This window comes from Mus caroli, unplaced genomic scaffold, assembly GCF_978045245.1.
Source record: "Mus caroli unplaced genomic scaffold, Mus_caroli_1 scaffold_19, whole genome shotgun sequence".
Classification (NCBI taxonomy): domain Eukaryota; kingdom Metazoa; phylum Chordata; class Mammalia; order Rodentia; family Muridae; genus Mus; species Mus caroli.
In genome coordinates, this window is record NW_028227274.1 from 51,223,643 (window position 1) to 51,243,742 (window position 20,100).

Sequence of the window (20,100 nt, forward strand, 5' to 3'; positions counted from 1 at the left end):
TTTGAGACAGAATATTGTCTTGTAGTCTAGGCTAGCCAGCAACTCATGATCCACTTGCTTTAGCCTCCCAGGTATTAATATTTCAGGAGTTTGTCATGCCCAGCTAAGTTTTTGTTTTTGTTTGTTTTTAAATCTCACCCTTTTGTGTATTTGCCAGCCATTTTTGAAACTATAAATTTTATATTTAATGAATTTTTTGTTTTTTAAAGATTAATTCTTTTTTAAAAAAATAAATATATTTATCTTTTTATATGTAAGTACACTGTAGCTGTCTTCAGACAGCTCCAGAAGAGGGCATCAGATCTTATTATGGGTGGTTGTGAGCCACCATGTGGTTGCTAGGATTTGAATTCAGGACCTTCGGAAGAGCAGTCAGTGCTCTTAACTGCTGAGCCATCTCTCCAGCTCCAGATAAATTCATTTTTATTTACATGAGTACACTGTGGCTGTCTTCAGACACACCGGAAGAGGGTGTCAGATCCCTATATAGATGGTTGTGTGCCATCATGTGGTTGCTAGGAATTGAACTCAGAACCTCTGGAAGAGCTGTCAAGGCTCTTAGTCTGAGCTATCTCTATAGCCCTTCATGTAAAATGTTGATATCTGCCCTTTGTCGTTACTTACAGTTTTCATTATTTTATTCCTTCTCCTGTGCAAGGCAAGAGTAGTTACTCTCTTTCCCCCACAAGCCAGCTTCCTTTTTCCATAGTCTGGAATTACTTTCTTAAAGCAGAAAGCTACTTGTATTGAATAGTTTAGTCAGTGTTTGCACTCATTATTTTCCCTTCCCACATTGTTTCCCTCTAGGCCTAGCTGTTACTTTATTTGCCAGTCAGACATCGTTTAATTTTGAAGCTGTCTGGAGTAAATGTTGATACAGCGCCTTTAATTACTCCTCCATGTTAACTTGGCAGCTTCCATATTGTAGCTTAGCCTTATTTGTCCGTCGGAGCTAATAGTCATATTTTGTCGGCTGCTTGAGTGCATTCTGTCATCATTGTCTATTATCTGATGGAGTCCTTGTCGTCATTGTCTGTAATCTCGTTTTTCTCTCTAATAGCTTTTGAATTTCACTCTTCACCCTTCTGTTGTGCGTTTCCAACTGACTCCCTAGAGACAGTTCATTTTCAGTCAGAACTTATGTCTGTGTGGAATTCTGGGAAAGTGTTTCCTTCTGACATTGCTTTTGATATGTGTGTAGAAATCCCTCCACCTGCCCTTCGACCTCTCTCATTCTCTGCCTCTTGTAAGATTCCCCACCACATCTCTAATCTTCTCTCTGACTCTGTCTAATCTGTTATTTCCTGAACTACCCAGTCCTTGATTTCAGAGCTTATGTTGTCCTATGTGTTGAATTTATAGCTGACTCCTTTTTATTGTTACCTATGAACGCAGACCTGGACTTGCTTTGGATTTATAACATTTTATCTGAGTAGATATTATTTCTTCATTTCCTTCTTTACCACTTCTGGCAAATATGTGTTACGTTCACAGGTTGGTTTTTTATGTGTTTTCCGCCCTGTTACTTACTTATAAACTGTCCTCGTATATTTTAGAGTTCCTGCCCTCCCTCTGTCCTGTGCATTATTTTTCCTCTTGATTTGGTGGACTGTCTTCTTTTCTGTTCTGTACCATCACCTGGGCTCCAGTTAAGTCAGACACCTGTCACTTACAGCAAGAGGTCTTCTAGCACATTTGCTAAGACTGCAGGCACTGGAACCGCACACCTAAGTTCAAATCCCCACACTACCCAATATTGCAGCTATCACGGGTGCATTGTTTAACATTTCCGTGTCTCAGTTGCTCATTCGTCACGTGAGGATCATGGTGACATCTAGTGTGGGTTTTCACTTAGGTCCTTTAATAAACCATCACTCATAACGCACACGCGGATGAGTGTTCAGATTATAGTGGGAATCGAATCATATAAACCCAGGACGAGCAGCCAGGCATTTGCTCAACAGCTGCAGGCTTTTTGACTGTCAGTGATCTACTTCTGCCACACATATTCACCTTTAAGTGCACCCTTGGGTGACAATAGAATGTTCAGCTTTAAGTACTAGGTGATCATGGCCTCCCCAGCTCCTCAAAATGGATTTTTAATTATCATTACACAACATAAAAATGAGCTAGTAGCCCCTCTGCTGGCCACTGGTCTTACTGTTTCTGTGGGTCCTAGATGTGATTCAGTCAGTGTACGCATAAAAGCATTATTTAGAGACAGGGCCCGACAGTGTAGCCCAGGCTATCCTCAAACTCATTATCCCCCTAAGGCAGCTTCCCCAGTCCTGGGATTATAGGCACACACCATGCACACAGTACAGGAGGGAATGTAGTTCTGAAATAATTCCAAATATACAACACATTACAGAAATAATTCAAGTGGTTCTCATTTCAGGCTAGGCGGATCCATCCTGTTTACAACCTCCCTGCTTTGCTTGTCACTCTGTCCCTGTTGCCCGGGTTACACCTGACACTAGGCTGTGTACGTTAGCTGTGCCTTGTTATCCTGATAATCCTGGGGACCTTACTCTCCTCACATCACCACTGTAAAATATCCAGGATACTTAACGTTAGTATTCTACTTTGTAGCTCATATTCCGAATGCTTCAATTGTCCCAATAATGTCCTTTATTTCCTCCTGGTTTAGGATGTAGACAATGCGTTATATTTAGTTGTCATTTGGTTCTCTTTCTTTTTGAATTTTCTCTCTCTCTCTCTGTCTCTCTCTGTCTTGTCTTTCTCTGTCTCTGTCTCTCTCTCTCTGCTTTTCTTTGTCTCCCATGACATTGGCATTTTGGCACAAGACAGGTTGGCTTCTGGGGTTTCCTGAGCACTAAATTGAGGAGATGCATCACGGGTAAAGGGCTCCATAAGCAATGGGTTATGGCTTCTGCTCACCGCTAACTGGTGGTGCTAATTTCGACTGCTTGGTTAGGCTTTGTTGATTTTTTCATTTAAAAAAATTGATTTTGCATCAAAAAGAAGACCATGGCCGCATCTCTCATCAGCAACCCATAAACTAAGAAAGGATGGGGGTAACGTACGTCGGGCCCTGAAAGCAGATAGCTTCCAAACAAGATAACCTTAAATGTAAATAGCTTCAACTCACCAATAAAAAGACACAGACTAAGTGACTAGATTAAAAAACAAGTTATCCACCACGGTACAATTCTCACTGGCAAAACACCCACCGAGAGTCAAACTAGCATAACTGCTCTGACAGTGGACTTCAAAGGAACATTGCCGAGATAAAGAATGCCAGTATGTACTACAAAAGGGAATGGTCCATCAGGAAGACACGACAGTGGCTGAGAACACGTATAGAAGCTCAGGGCCTGAGTTTGGATTCCCATCACCCACATAAAATCCCAACTATGGTTGTGTGCACCAGTAACTCCGGGTAGAGACAGGAGGGTTTGGGGGGCCTAGCCAGTTGGTCTACCTGAAAAAACCAATAAGTTCCTGGTTCAGTAAGGAACTCCTGTCTCAGAAGAATAAGGTAGAGACTGATAAGACAGTAAGATGCTCAATGTCCTCCTCTGGCCTCCGCATGTGTGTATATAGACACATGAACACACATGTAAATGACATACCAATGACAAATGTATATGCACTGAATATTGAGACTAAGTGGTGCTCTGAGTCTCACTCCCAAATCCCACCGCCTCACCCACTGACCCAGCGAGGGAGCAGAGGGATGCGTTGTCCTCAGTAAGCTATTTTATCACTAATTGTTATGGGGTTTCTAGTTCTACCATTTCTTATACATTCATTAACTGGTACCCTTCTTTACAGAAGGACTCATCCTTTTCCTTGTTCCTACTGACTATAGACTTGTGACTTTTTAAAAAAATGACACATTATTATTATTATTATTATTATTACTATTATTATTATTATTTTTTAAAGATTTATTTATTTATTTTATGTAAGTACACTGTAGCTGTCTTCAGACACTCCAGAAGAGGGCGCCAGATATTGTTATGGATGGTTGTGAGCCACCATGTGGTTGCTGGGATTTGAACTCTGGACCTTCGGAAGAGCAGTCGGGTGCTCTTACCCACTGAGCCATCTCACCAGCCCCCTACTATTATTATTATTAATCTGCAAACATGACCCCTCTGTTTTGATGATCTAAGGGCATGACCCCACTTGTTTCTGAGTGCCATTTCTTGCTTTCTGTCTAAAATATGTCAGTTCATTTTAGACTTTCCCAGTTTCCGGCTTTTCCAAGAACAGAAATGTAAGATCTTGGTGGCTAGTGTGCTTCTAGATGCTTTCAGCAGAGGCCTAGAGAGCATGCTCATCTGTGTATCGTGCATTTTCATAAACACCCTCCTCACTTCATGCGTCACATTCAACGGACAATACCGTTCTGAATTTCATAGGACCAGAAGTGGTTTGGATTTCTGATTTTTTTTTTTTCCTTTCACAGTTTGGAACAGTTGCAGTGTGTGATAAGTTTTGTTCAGTTCTGTTTTTTTAATGGAACCCAGTGACATTTCATGTTGACTATTCACACGTGTCCTGATGGTAATTTTTTTCAGTTGGAGGTAATTTTACATGATATGTAATTTTGACTATGACCCATCACGTGAATTCAGGTGTAAAATTTTCTCCTTGGAGCATCACAGCTTTGTCTGAGCTCACCCTATCATCATTTCACAGAGTAATGTGTTCACAGTGTCCCTGGATTAACCATTTACTCTGCGTTGTCATGACATCAGTTTAATATGCAGCTAGTTCTGTTCTGTTAGTATTGTTTGTGGGGGATTTCTTTTTTCCTTTTGAATGAGATTTAAGTTTGAGGGAGCTGAGGATGTCGCTCAGATATAGGCCTATGCAAGCTTAGCATGTGCAAGCCTCTGGCTCAGTCCCAAGCATCTATATGTATATAGAACATATGATGGCCCCAAAGTCGTAACTATATATACGGTCTCACTGTGATGTAAGGAAGAGAGATTATATTCTGCCCCTGCATTGAAGTGTCCTTACATTCCAGTGGCTAGACATGTTTCAGAAGAGCAGTGGATTAATATCTTGTATATGTATGTGTGCATGCATGTGTGTGTGTGTGTGTGTGCGCGCGCGCGCGCGCGCGCGCGCGCACGCGCACACATGTATTTGTTTGGGGGGATTAAACCTAAGGCCCCTCATGAATGCTGTACCTTGTGGTTACATGCACTTAAGTGTTTGCTAAATTCTCAGTATCAGCTGCGGACTCTTCTAGAAGCAGGGTGAGATTAAATAAACTATTATGCAGTGCTTCTAAGGAAAAATAAATCTTTTAAGTTAAAGTAAATATTCTCCAGTAAATCATGGTAAATAAGCTTACAGAACAGTTATAGTTGCCAAGTTTCACTAAGTCATTTCGTTTTTATTTGTTTTGTTGGTTTTTTGAAACAGGGTTTCTTTGGGTAGCCCAAGCTGTTCTGGAACTTTCTCTGTAGACCAGGCTGTCCTCAAATTCAGAGACCCACTTTTCTTTGCCTCCTGAGTGCTGGAATTAAATGTGTGAGCCACCACCACCCTGGTCGGTTTAGTTTTTTAAAAATACTCTGTGTAACGGTTCACATTTGAGTTCACAGGGAAACCATGTGCACCAAGTTATCCGAGTAGGATGGCGGCCACTTTGGCCTTTAGATTTCTTTTTACTACACCTGGGCTGTTCCTACTGGCCCAGGGCCTGTCGGTAACCAGACAGTTTCCAGCTGACTCAAAGCAGATACAGCTTGTTTCTTTTTGAGTTCTTGAGCCTCCCTGTCTTGTTCTTGCTTTTGTTTATAACCCATTGCATGGTCCCTCCTTGGCCATCCTTCTGCAGTAGGGAGGCCTGTGCACGTTAATTTCCAGAGGAAGCTTCAAATAAATGCCCCCCTCTATCTGTAGGGCAGTCCTCCAGCTAATGTGCGGCAAGAGTGGCTCACAGTTCCTTTTGTTAGGACTAAACTTCCTCCCAATTATGGGGGATTTCAGTAATACACAGTTTTTTAAAAACATTTTTGTTTTTGTGTATACCTGTTTTCCCTGCATGTATATCTGTGTATGATGTTCATGTGTGGAAGCCAGAAGAGGATACTGGATCCCCCGGAACTGAAGTTACAAATGGTTGTGAACTACCATGTAGGTGCTGGGAACTGAACCTCAGTCCTCTGGAGGATCACCACTGCCCACCACCACTGAGTCTCTCCAACCTCAGCATTACGTAATTCTGTTACTATTAGTTATGCAAAGTGGCAGGCCTTTCTCTAATCGTTTTTTACCCTGAGTGGCTTCCTTACACGTTTCTTCTCGTCCTGTCTCCGCGCTTCTTCACTGTTGATGCTTCATGCTGCCATGAGTAACCTTAGCATATGTTGTCTTCACATATGTTCTATTGCAAAGTATTGTAAAGCCCATTTATATGACATTTTCAGCTTCTAGAATCAATTTATGGATAATATGTGGTTATTTGGTTGTGATGTCAAAATTATAATGCCTGCGTGCATGCATGTATGTGTGCCTGTGTGTGGGTGTGTTTGTTGTGCCTGTGTGTGCATGCATGTCTCTGTGTGTGTGTCTGTGTGTGTGCATGTGTATGTGTTGCTAGAGATGGAGCCCAGGGTCTTATACTGGGTGTATGCTCTACCCCTAAATCACACCCCAGCCTAGGTATTTTTGACAGCGTTAAAGCAAAGAGGATTTCTTCTTTTTTCTTTTCTTTTTTTTTTTTTTCCGAGACAGGGTTTCTCTGTATAGTCCTGGCTGTCCTGGAACTCACTCTGTAGACCAGGCTGGCCTCAAACTCAGAAATCCGCCTGCCTCTGCCTCCCAAGTGCTAGGATTAAAGATGTGCGCCACCACTGCCCACTGTACTGGCTGGTTTTGTGTCAACTTGACAGAAGCTATAGAGTCATCAGAGAGAATGGAGCCTCAGTTGAGGAAATGCCTCCACAAGATCCGGCTATAAGGCATTTTCTCAATTAATGATTAGTGGGGGAGGGCCCAGCCCAGTGTGGATGGTACCCTTCCTGGGTTGTATAAGAAAACAGGCTGAGTAAGCCAAGGGGGAACAAGCCAGTAAGCAGCACGCCTGCACAGCCTCTGCCTCAGCTCCTGACTCCTGGTGCTAGCCCTGCTTGAGTTCCTATCTTGCCTTCCTCTGATGATAGACTGTGATCTGAAAGTATAAGCCAAATAAATCCCTCCCTCTTCAGCTTGCTTTTGGGTTGTGGTGCCTCATCTCAGCAATAGAAACCCTATCTAAGACATCCAGCTTTGTAATTTGTCATCTTATGAGAATGAAGTTGCAGAGACCACTGGCACACCTGTCTAACTTTCCCTTTCCACACTCATACCAGACATTGCTAACTGATCACAACACTGTTTCTGTTGATTCAGCCTTAGAAACCTTAGCAGTATAATACAGCCACCCTCATCAGTCATATTTGGCATTTAAGTTGCACATCCTCTTCTTAAGGTAATTTTGCTAGCCAAGTACCTTCACAGACAGAGTTTACCATGCCCAGTCATGGCAGTCTGCTGGTCTGGCTTGACTGAAGCAGTTAGTAACTGCTGGCTTAGTCTCTCAGGTCCTTTCTGGAGTTTCCAATCTTACCGTGTCCCAGGCTGTTCTATTTTAAACACATAACTTACTGAATGGGTTCTCTACCTACTTCCATGGGTTTTTTTTTTTGTTGTTGTTTTGTTTTTTGTTGTCCAGCTGCCTGGTCTTGAGTTTATTCATTCTCTGTGGTGGAATTCTGTAACAGCATGTGTACAGGCAGAAAAGAAATCCTTAAGTCTTGCCTTGTTTCTATGATAGCCTGCAGCTTGTTGAAAATAAGCCACAGCTTGTTTATGAAGCAACTGACTCCTCCCTACCACTGTTTTCTTGGTTTATGGGACTTTTAACAATTATCACATTATGTGACTGCCCTCAGCCAAACATAATGGCCCCAGTGATGTCTGAGGTTTAACTCTAACCACTAGCCGGACATGGTTATGGATTTTGGAAATTATGAATGGAGCAGCAGAGTGAAAGCTTCAACCCCCGCCAGTTTTAAATCGAAAGGCAGGCACCAGGCTCTAGTCCCCTCACTTTCCAGCATAGCACGCTCAAGTCAAATGCCATTTAACAGGAGACAGAGACACGTCTGTGAAACTTCTGCCTGTGCATGGATCTTCAGAGCCCTATTGTCTCGTCGCTGCACCAGTAGGTGTCACTGTGTGCATTAAATGAAAATCAAAGATGTCATTAAAGGAATTTTCAAATTAAACCTCATTACAAGTTCTTCACACAGCTCCCCACAGTAAGCAAGGATACCTAAGCTCATTTCCTCCTTTGTTTAATATCTGAAGACGTTACCTTCTTCACCTACTTTAAGAAAATGCACCTTGTTCTTTCTTCCCCCTTTAAGTGAGCTCTCGTGCATATGAAGACTGTAAGGTTGGGTGCCTTGGCTAGAATCCGAACACAGCAGGCAGACCAATCGATGTGTTAACCTGAGGGAGTGGATCATTTTTCACGTGTGTCTGTCTCTCTCCTAGTGAAGAATTCATTGTTAGAAACTTTTCTCTGGAGAAGGTTAGGCTTCATTAAACTTTTTTTTTTTTTAATGAGCCAATATTTATTTATTTCTTGCACTTGAAGTATTCCTCGAAGACATCCTTGGCCTGAGATTCTTTGCCATAGTCCTTAACTACTACGCAACTGCAACCAACCACCTTCCGTGGTTTCCCCCCTCGATCGATTTTACAGAGGCCTACCCATTCTCCTAGTTTCTTGTTGTCATCAACCTTTATCAGGTTGATTTGGTGCTCAGCACAAAGTGCCTCCACCAGCTTGACATTTCATTAAACTTTTATGTTTATTTCTTTATATATATGTATGTGTTCATTTCTGTTGTTGTGGGTGGGGCACAGAGGTACTGTGGTGCATGCGTGGAGGTCAGAGACCAGCTTGCAGGAGTTGGTTCTCTCCTTCCATCGCCGGTATCCTAGGGATCGAGCCCAGCATGGGGTCAGGCTTTGCAGCAAGCGCCTCATTCCCTGCACTGTCTCACTGACCAGGGGTAGGTTTCTTTATTACAGATAGTGTGTGTGTGTGTGTGTGTGTGTGTGTGTGTGTGTGTGTGTGTGTATGTGTATGTGTGTGTATGTGTGTATATGTGTGTGTGTGTGTATGTGTGTGTGTATGTGTGTATATGTGTGTGTATGTGTATGAATGTGTGTCTATGTATGTGTGTGTACAAGATAATAAAGCATCAAATGTATAGAGAATGTATCTGAAAATTTTTACAAGAATTTTTAGGAGTTCCACATGCTCATCAAACTACACTCTTCTTTTAGTTTTTCTGAGAGAAAACGCTGTTACCTAATCATGTTTCATAACCTTGGCTATGTTTTCCACCCTGCTGGGACTGCACTAAACAAGCATTCATGTCGTCTTTTTATTTTTTACCCCCTTTGCCCCTTCAGGAAAATACTGAGTACCGGACGTTGGGTGTCCTGTTACTGGGGTATGGGGGTAGTGTGCTCGCTTGCAAGGTTTCACTGCTAGAATGTGTTCCTCGGTGCAGCATGCAGAATGGGTTGCATAACTGTCCTGGAAAGCTGTGCCTGTGTGGGGACGGGGCAGGCAGAGCTGGAGCAGTGATGCAGTACCTGAAATACTTCGATAAGGTCAGTTCCTAAGGGAGTTACTGTTGTGTTCATAAAGAAGGACGTAAAGCCGTGTGGACGGAGTGTGCCTGTGTGAGGCATTGAGGTGTGGGCTCTAAGGTCTCCAGAGTCACTGCTAAATCCCCAGGGACCCTGTTGTCCCTGACTTATATGGTAAAGATGGAGATGAAGTCCATTTCATGGTAAGGGCAAAGTGGCTGTAAGATACACACGAAGACCACCCAGGGACAGCAGTGCTCATGCAGAATTCTTTTCCACTTACAACTTTTTAGATCAGTAATACTTATTAAAAAAAAAACAACCCTAAATCAAGCCCCTTTGGCAGTGTAAGACCACCCAGAATGCCCCATGCCCTAATCATGAGGTCAGGGCCCAAGTGTCTTTGCCACGGGTGTCTGGAGGGAAGATTGAACCCGTGTATGATAGGTCCTGACAGCAGATGTTTGATGGTCTGGGCTCAGATTTTCTGTTTTTGAGTTTTCTAGACTGGAAAAGGACATGAGCGATGTCAAGGGTATATAAGGGGTTTGAGCTGAATCTATAATGTCTTATTAGTTTGTTTGTTTTAAAAGAATTATTACTGTGTATGTATGTGGGGGGGCGGATAGGGGGAGTATGGAGGTCAGACACCTTTATGGAAGTTTCTCTCCTGTCCTTATGTAGGTTCTGGGGACTGGACCCAGATGGCCAGGGCTTGTACCAGCACAGCAAGCGCCTTTACCTTCGGAGCTGGTTTTGCCAGCCCAACATTTTACTTATTAAAGAAATGAGATCAAAGATAAGTGTGAGCGTGTGTCGACCCCTGTTGAATCCGGATCGTGTGGAGATGTGTTTGTGTATTGTCTGTTCAGACACTGTCTGGAGGCTGGAAGGACGGGCACTTTGGAAGTGTTCCTGGGTGTTTGGTTACTAAGCAGGCAGACCGAATGTGGTTTCTGGGGCAGGTTGGTAAGCCAGACTCTTGGAATTCGATTAAAAACCCTTTAAAGTATGATCATAGTTTGGGGTCAAGGAGCTACAGGTTTACAGCGTATGTCTCCTTGGATCATTTGTGGTCAACTGTCTCCCCCTTCCCTTCCCTCTCTTTCCCTTCTCCTTCCTCGATCCCTCTGTCCCTCCTCTCCCCTCTCCCTCCTCTCCCCTCTCCCTCGTCTGTACTGAGACTTGAACCCAGGGCCTTGAGCATGCCAGGTAAGTACTGTTCCGCTGAGCTATGAGCTACCTGACCAGCATGTCTTCCTCCCTGTTTTGTGTTGAGCAGCACAGGACTTGAAGCTTACATATACTAGGCAAATTCTCTACCTCAGAGCCAACATCCTCGGCCTTTTTATTTTATTCTGTCTTATCCCAGTCAGGCCTTGAACTTGTGATCCTATTGCCTGGGCTTGTTGGTAGTGGGGATTATAGGCATGCGCCATTAGGCCAAGCATGTTTTGAAAGCTTTTCATCCTTCATGTTGAGAGTCTTGGGCTTTGCCTTCTCCTGCTGTAGTCTATACCCTTCCCTGCTGCCAGCCTCTGGCCTGTCCCCTCTGTCCTTACTCCTGTGGTCTTTCCCATGGGTGTGTGGAGGGAAGATTGAACTATTGTGTGATAGGTTCTGACAGTAGATGTTTGAGGGTTGTGGTGGCAACAGCAACAATACTCTGACCAAACTTACTTCTTCAGCTCTCATGGAATCAGAAGAAATCAACATGTAGTCAGTCTATCAGGAATGCTCCAGTTGAATGGTATGGAGCTCATTAAACACACTGGAGCCTGGGCCCTCTGCTTGCTGCACCTTGTGATTGAAGTGTCCAGGGAGCTCTTGTTCTCTGGCTATACTGTATGCTTTTATGGGGGTGGTTCTCAAAGCAATGTGGGAAAGTCTCCACTCCTAAGTAGAAAAACCAAGAGCTTAGTAGAAACAGTTTTGAAATATTGATACCTCCCTCCCCATTCTTCCAGGTTTTTTTACTTTTTATTTTATTTTATTTATTTATTTATTTACTTTGGTTTTTCAAGACAGGGTTTCTCTGTGTAGTCCTGGCTGTCCTGGAACTCACTCTGTAGACCAGGCTGGCCTCAAACTCAGAAGTCCGCCTGCCTCTGCCTCCTGAGTGCTGGGATTAAAGGCGTGCGCCACCAATGCCCTGCTCAATTCTTCCAGTTTTATTGAGGCATAAATGACAATTGAAAATTATATATTTAAAGAGTTAAAGATAACATTTCATATATATAATGAACAACCAAGTTAATTAGTATATCTATCATCTGTCATAGTTATTCCTGTGTGTGTGTGTGTATATACGCGTATGCATGTATGTGTATGTGTATATAGGCAATTTTTAAAATGTGAACTGTAAAAAAATCCTTTAAAAATTAGGAACAGGAGAAATGCAGGGCAGGTCTGTGCCCAGGAAACGGTGCTCATAGTTCAGCGCTGTATGGCCATGTGGAGATGGATGTGGTGCGCCATCTGAAGTGTGGTGGAGAAGGGTAAGGGCTTCTTGAAGACCCGTAAACCTGGCTTTTGTTCCTCTACTAATACATGTGGTGCTCACTTTGGAGCCAGGGACATAATTTGTGTATTTTGAAGAATGATAAAATATTGCTAGTATTTACAGCGAAGAACTGTAACGTTGTACCTAAGTTTTGGACCTCTTGAAATGCGGCCTGTTTTCATTTCACGAGAATTTATTGTGTTTCTACCTCATGCTCTGAAGTAAATGGGGCAGTATGGGGAGGTTTCTAGGATGCAGGGTCTCTCCTGTGGAAACATAAAGACTGTGGTAAACCAGCAAAGGAACCTAGGCAGACTGTGAGGAGATAATAAAGACTGAAGTAATCTGAGGACTGGGAGCCTTGCTTTGAAGCTGCCATGCAGGAGAAAGGTAGCTAGCTCATCTAGCCTTTGTCCTCAGCCTCAGCGCCCACGGCTGCCTTCGGTTTTTGGCCTCACTCAGCTTCCTGTGGCTGCTCCGCTCTCAGCTTAACTTCTGACTCCTACCATCATCTCTTCAGTAATTTGTCTTCCAGATTCAGAAAAAAAATTGGATTTATTTATTTTTTTCTGTATCAATGCTTTGTCTGCCTGTCTATATGTATGTATATATGTGCACCGTGCGTGCATGCCTGCTGATATCAGAAGAGATGCCAGATTCCTAGAACTGGAATTACATAGGATGTAAACTATCCAGATGGGTGCTAGGAATGAAACCTGGATCCTTTGCAGGAGCTGCAAGTATTCTTGTTTTTTGGTTTTCTTTTTTTCTTTGTTTGTTTGTTTTTGTTTTTGTTGTTGTTGTTGTTTTTTGAGACAGTGTTTCTCTGTATAGCCCTGGCTGTCCTGGAACTCACTTTGTAGACCAGGTTGGCCTCGAACTCAGAAATCCGCCTGCCTCTGCCTCCTGAGTGCTGGGATTAAAGGCGTGCACCACCACGCCCGGCCCGGTCCGCAAGTATTCTTGATTGGCTGAGGCAATCTTGTCTTCCAGATTTTTTTTTTTTTTTTTAACAAGATCTCACCATGAAGCCCTGACTGACCTGAGCTTGCTAAGTAGACTAGGCTAACCTCAGACTCACAGAGATCTGCCTGCCTGCCTCCCCGTCCCCAGGTGCTGGGACTAGACTTAGCCCAGGATGTCTTGTTGTTTATATGAGATAAGGGTTCACTCTGTGGACTGGTTGGCCTGGACCACCCTGTATAATTCAGGGTAGCCTCAAACTCACAGTGTTTCTACTGCCTCTGACTCCTCAGTACTAGAATTACAGTCTTGAGCTGTCACGCTCTGGTGTTTTGTTTGTTTTATTTTAAAGAAATAGCAGGGTTCAAACAAAGGTCCAGGCAAGTCCTCCCCCAATTAAGCCATGTCTTTTGGGCCCTCCACTGTGTCTGTCACCTGTGTCATCCATGTGTGTTTTTGTTCGTCTGACCTTGGCTTCTGGTGGGAAGTACAGAGCCACAGATGTCTGCAGCAGTTCGTGTGGAAGCCCAGTCTGGCTCCTTCCTGAGTCTGTCTCTGTACATGCAAAGCTGGTCTTGTCCCTCCTCCTCCGGTTGCACTGTTCCCTCCTGCTTCCAGTCTTCTTTTGACCCCTGCACCTTATCATGAGCAAAGTGCTCACCACCGCCTACCCAGTTTTCCAAAATGAAATGGTTCCTCCCTAGTACCCTTCCGTCCTCTTTTACCCTCCCCTTCCTCTATCTGGCTGTTTGTCTGTTGTCTATAAATGGCTATGCCCTTGGCCCCTGGTGCCAGCTTGCTGTGAGTGCTTCCATTCCTGGGTTCTGCCTTGCATACCTCCCGGGCTTTGCTTGCCACGTCTCTCTACACCACTCTTGAACTTGTCTTTCTACCTTGGCTGTCTCTCTCTGAGTGTGGTCTGGGTGTCAGACTTACAGTTACAATTTTGTCAAACCCCGTCCCAGACCTGTCCTTCCTTCTTCCCAAACCTTCTCTTAGCTTGCTCTTCAAGTTTCAACCTATGTCATCAGTCCCTGCTGTCCGGGTGTCTCGTAACAGTCCTGGGTCTGCCTGCCTAGGTATTGTTTCTTAGGCCTGAGGAGTGGCTTCTGTGTTCTCCTGTAAACAAAGAGCCCAGTGCCAGCGTGGTACCTTGACGCCGTAGACCTTCCGAGCAGCCTAGGATGGAGCTGATTGCGGTTTATCTGCTTTCACGTTTCGCTTTGCCAGTGTTTGTGATGTGGCACATACCAGCAGTGCTCTGTCCGTTTGCTCGTCTGTCATCTGGCCACACCCCCTGCTTTCTGCATCCAGGCACTTCCTGTGTGCTGGGACCCTCACCATACCCAGCTCTTCCCAGATGGTAAAGGGCCGCGTTGGATCACTTTTAAAGTTGGGGCGTATTTGACTGTGTGTTTAATGTTGAGTTTTGTTTCTTAATTACCCATACATTTTGGGTTAGTATCGAGTGTCTGTGTAATTTAAAGCAGAATGATTATTCAAATCTGTTGGAAAAGGATCTGTTTCACAATTTTCCATATGTCTAATAAGCTGCTCTGTTGAATGTATAATGTCCTTCAGCGTGGATTACTGTTTCCATCTAATAGACTCTATTAATTATACAGATATGTTCCATGTTACTTTCATAAATATGCTTTTCAGTAACCACATAACAAGGTACACATACAATGCGTATTAAAAATGAAAACCTTTCATTTCTGAATGTTCTTGTTAGCAGATATTAGTTATACATAATAATAGATTTTATTTGTGCCTTTTCCATCCATGTACATAATATATTTTGGTCATATTCATTTCATGCCTTCTTTTGTTTAAGACCCAATGAGTTTCATTAGCATCGCTTCCAGGAATATAGTGAAGATTTGTTTATAGGGACCTTACCAGCACACACACACACACACACACACACACACACAAGTAGAAGAGGGTAGGTAGGTAGAGGCAGGGGATTAGTGGAAGTGGGAAGATGACTGTGATTGAAATATATTATGTATAAAATGTCATAATAAAGTTCAGTGGTATGTATAATTAATATATGCTCATAAAATATTTAAAATGAAAGATAATGTCTTTCCCTCCCCCATCAACCCTGAGTCCTGGAAGCCCCTCCCCCTGTGGCAGGATATTGACAAGCCCAATCTTGTACAAATAATTGTGCAGGTGATCCCCGCTGGTATGAATTCAAGCGTGCAGCAGCCGCATGGTGCCTAGAAATCCGTGTTCCACGCCACAGCCCCAACCCTTTCTCTGACTCTTACAGTCTTTCCACCTCTTCTACCAAGATCCTCCCTGAGCCTTGGAGGGGTCAGTATGGGTGTCCCCCAATAGTGAAGCATCCCACTGCCTCCTGTCATCAGCACTTTGACCAACTCTAAGTCTTTTCAGTTACTTCTGAGTTTTGTAAAAATAAACTTCTGACCAGAGCAGAAAGGGGCATCTGATCTAATACTCACATATGTAGGTATTTAGAGGCAATTTGACAGATACATCATGGCCGTTCAGCAAAACAACAGCAGTAACTTAAGGGACCTCCAAAGCTACTATGACTTCCCCAGATAGCAGCTTTTTACTAGGTTTGTAAGACCAGGCATGGGTTCCTTCCTGTGAGCAGGCCTCAGATCCAATCAGAAAGCAGTTGGTTACTCCTATAACAGACTTGCCTCTGTGGCACCAAGTTGTCAGTATTCTTGTACACAGGGTCTATAGCTGAAAACTATTTTTTTTTTAACATTTGTGGCTATCATAGCTAATGGATTCTAGAGTTAATGACCAGTAGAGACAGGATACCGAATGTTTATCTTCATGGCTCTTGTAAATTCCTGAATTATATACATGGTTGTAGATAGGATCTCACTTAAGTAACCCTGGGTGGGCCTGGAATTCACCAGGTAAGCCTGATTGGGCTTCAAACAGATGAGAACACACACACACACAAACACACACACACACACCCCACCACCACCACCACCACCCCTCCCCCAGAGAGAGAAAGACAGAGATAGAGACAGACAGAGACAGAGACAGAGACAGAGACAGAGACAGAGACAGAGAGAGAGAGAGATCTTGAGTACATAAAATAAACTCTAATTTTTAAAATGAAATTGGGTTATTTGTACTTATGAGATGTTTTCACTCCTGTATCTCTTTTGGAGCATCGTATCACCTATACTGGTTCATATTGCAGCATGGCTTCGTTCATATTGCAGCATGGCTTCTCACGTTCATCTAGCAACTTTGTATCCATTGACCAGTCAGTTCTAGCCTTCTCTCCCCACTACTTTCTCTGGGCCCCAGTAAGTAACCATAGCCTGCTCTCAAATTCTCTAGCATTAAAACATTAAACAATTAGTTATCTAGAGATAAGGCTCCTTTAGTCAAGGACTGTGTAGCTGAGAAGGGCTTTGTTCTTCAGGTCGCGCGATGGTGGGGCAGGCCCCTATGTATGAGCGCTGAGCACAGGGTTCTTTGCATGCTGGGCCAGCATTTTACCAGCTGAGCCACACCTCCGGCCTGGGAGTAAGAGCTTTAGATGCTATATGAGTCAGATCACGTGGTGCTGCTATTATCTTCCTGTCTTATTTCTCCTCACATAATGGCCTTCAGTTCTGTTTATGTTGTCACAGATGGCAGGAGGAGGTTTTATGGTGGAGTGGTATTCCCCATAAAGTGTGTATGAACCACACTTTATCTGTTCATCAATTGGTAGACACTCAGGCTGATTTTATAATACAGTTTTAAACACTCCAAGCAGGGAGGGCTTGAAAACGATGGGTTGTTGAAGTAAAGCAGCCACCAAATGGAACACCCAGAACATACGTCATTCACCGTCTAAGTGCCTTCTCTGCCAATATATAGCTTCAGACTCCTAGGATTTAAAAACTGTCTGTACTTACAGTTTTCTCTTAAAAGCATTTTATTAGTAATTTATGTAGTTATTGGATGATTTAACTTAATATGTTTAGTCCCTTGTCATTATACTCCTTAAAATTAATTCTGAGGACTAGGTATGGTGGTGTACACCTTGGATCCAAGCGCTCAGTAAGCAGATAGCAGAGGATCTCTTGTGATTTCTAGGTGAGCCAGGTAAAACTCTGTCTTAAAAAAAAAAAAGAAAGAAAGAAAAACACCAAACCAAAAACAAAAAAAACAATATATATATAATAAATATATAATATAAAATATTATATATACATATATACACACACACATATATATATACATATATATGTATGTATGTATGTATGTATGTATGTATATACATACACACACAAATATCAGGTTGCCAAAAAAACCCATATATATAATAAATATATAATATAAAATATAATAAATATACACACACCTATCAGTTTGCTAAAAAAAATCCTACTAAAACAAAACAAAGAACCATATATATAATATATATGTGTGTGTATATATATTTATATATATATTTATGTATAAAATAAATATAGAATATGTTAGAGACGTATACACATACCAGGTTACATTTTGGTTTTGTTATACACACACACACACACACACACACCCTGGGACTAGAGAGATAGTTCAAAGGTTAACAGCGCTTGCTGTGATTGGAAGAGGCTCTGGGTCTGGGTCCCAGTGCCACCTAATAGCTCACAACCCCTGCAGCTCCAGTCCTAGGGGATCTGATAGAATTTTCTGGCTCCCATGGGCACCAAATACATACATAGTACACATACATGCATACAGGCAAACACTGATAGGCATCAAAAACATAAATAAATCTTTTAAATTAGCTTTGACCAATAGAGTAAATCAACCCAGAGAGCAAAATGATTTTCATTGGTGATAAATTTAAAATTAATTTTCTTTTTGACTTTCAGTAAAATTCCATGAAACTTAAAAAAAAAAAAAAAGCCACATGATCATGCTCCTGTGTGGCAGGAAAACAGCCAGGCAATCAAGGCATGTTCAGAGGTGCCTCTGTTCATGAATGGGCACATAGCCGTCCAGGGGGCGGGGGGTGGGGCTGATGGTGGGTGTTTAAGTAAGTCTATAAGAGTCATTCCTAAGGCCTCAGAGTTCTCAGTGAATGTCCCCCTAAAACATGGGCCACAGGTAGACATCTGGGACTGGGAGTGGTTTTTTTTTTGTTTTGTTTTGTTTTAAGATGTTCTTTTCTTGGTGACTATATTTATGTGTTTGTTTGTTTGTATGATAGGTGGAGGGAGACAGGGCCTGGGTTGCGATAAGAGACACGTGAGAGAGTTAACCTTGACATTTGGGTTCATTGTGCCATGCACAGTGAGGCCCCTGTACCTGGTAGAAGGCTGTGTGACTCTGGGTCTTTACTGTATTGATCAGGGTCACCTGGCCCTGCCACTCACTCAGGCGCTAGGAAATACAGATACTGCTGTTAACTATACCACAAAGCTGTCATGAAGAGTATCAGGACTTGACCCTGTGACTGGAGCTTTGCCTGAGTTATTAGTATAGGATTAAGGGTCTCCTCATATGTGTGCTCTGCTACCACGCCTGTCTGTAAGGTCACTCTATGGCCATTCTTTACGTATGTAGAGATATTACTTAAAAACTCAAAGGTATGTTACTTTCACCCAACAAATCTTTGCCATCCCCATTGAAGGAACTCCGGTCTCTCAGGTAAATTATGATCAAATGAATCCTGCCTGACTCAATCATTCAACCGCAGTTCAGTATCTACTATCTTGTGAGTTTGTTTGTTTTCGAGACAGGGTTTCTCTGTATAAGCTTTGGCTTTGTCCTGGAACTCACTCTGTAGACCAGGCTGGCCTCAAACTCAGAAATCCACCTACCTCTGCCTCCCAAGTGCTGGGATTAGGCATGGGAGATAAAATTAGAGTAACAACCAAGGGTTGAGCAAAAATGTGTATATCAGAACATACATGTATACATCTGTTAACCCGAGGCTGGGCTCAGTTCCCAGTACTCACATCAGCCAGCTCACAACTGCCTGTAACTCCAGTTCCAGAGGATCCGATGCCCCATGGCCTCTGTGGGCATTTGTACACTTGTGATACCTATAGATTCATATATGCACATGTGCGTGCGCGTACACACACACACACACATGCACACACTTGAAAAATAAAACATAGACTCTTGCAGTAAACACCAAGAGCTCTTTAGAGAGTGGAGCCAGTGCGTGTGAAGTGTTCCTCTGCAGTCTTAGAGTGATCTTATAACTCACCCCAAATGCCATGAGGCCTTGATCGTTGTGAGAGATAAGGGCAGTGAAGCGGAATGGTCTGAGGACAGCCATGGTGCCGCTCACTCTCATCCTGTCTCCCTTCATGTGTTCCAGCCTGGGTTCTGCCAGGCCACCCTCTTGCCGCCTACTTCACAAGGAATGTTTGTAACACTTGTTACTCAGTGCAAGTGCAGAGAGTCTGACTCCAGTCAACTGTTGTTTCTTGCTAGAAGACCAAGAGCACAAAGCCCAAGTTTTTGGAAGCACCGAATTGCAAAGGTGCTAACACATACATTCCGGTCTGGGTAATTGAAAGGGAAGATTTCATTCTAGTTATCTCACAATACAGAGACTGAAGCAAATCCCATGAAATGGTTGGATATGTGAAAATTAATATGTTTGAAGTAAGCACACTAAATACTTTACTGCATCTTTTGTTGTTTTTGTTATCCGTGCTGGTGCCATAAGCAAAAAGGACAGAGGTCACATCAAGTATCCCTTACTCAGACCTACTAAAATGTCCCCCACGATCCTGCCCATGCTGGCAGGGCCTTTCGAAGGGGAGACTGTGTCATTCAGCCCCACTTCTTGCTTGATGCTTTTTGCCTGGTCCCGAGAATGAATGTACCGGAGGTAACTTAACTTTTTCTTTTTGGGGATATGGGGTCGGCCCTGTGGCTAAGGACTGGGTCTATACAGCTAAGGGGTGGATCTATACAACCAAGGGGTGGGTCTGTACAGCTGAGGGGGTGGGTCCATATAGCTGAGGGGTGGG

General features: G+C 43.1%; 1 protein-coding gene and 1 pseudogene across 3 annotated transcripts in view; one reads left to right on the forward strand and one right to left on the reverse strand.

Annotated features, from left to right (window-relative positions):
* The window catches only part of Snx24 (sorting nexin 24), a 142,501-nt gene that overhangs the window by 33,492 nt on the left and 88,909 nt on the right, over positions 1–20,100 (forward strand). Inside the window, exon 1 of one of the 3 annotated variants that reach the window (XM_029472099.2) lies at positions 9,357–9,666. The exons of the other annotated variants lie outside the window; for them this stretch is intronic. Within the exon in view, the coding sequence (XP_029327959.1) occupies positions 9,424–9,666 (243 nt within the window). The 5' untranslated portion in view covers positions 9,357–9,423. Of the gene's footprint in view, positions 1–9,356; positions 9,667–20,100 lie in introns of those variants that run through there. 3 annotated transcript variants of the gene reach the window in all.
* On the reverse strand, positions 8,617–8,835 carry LOC147000293 (small ribosomal subunit protein eS12 pseudogene; annotated as a pseudogene).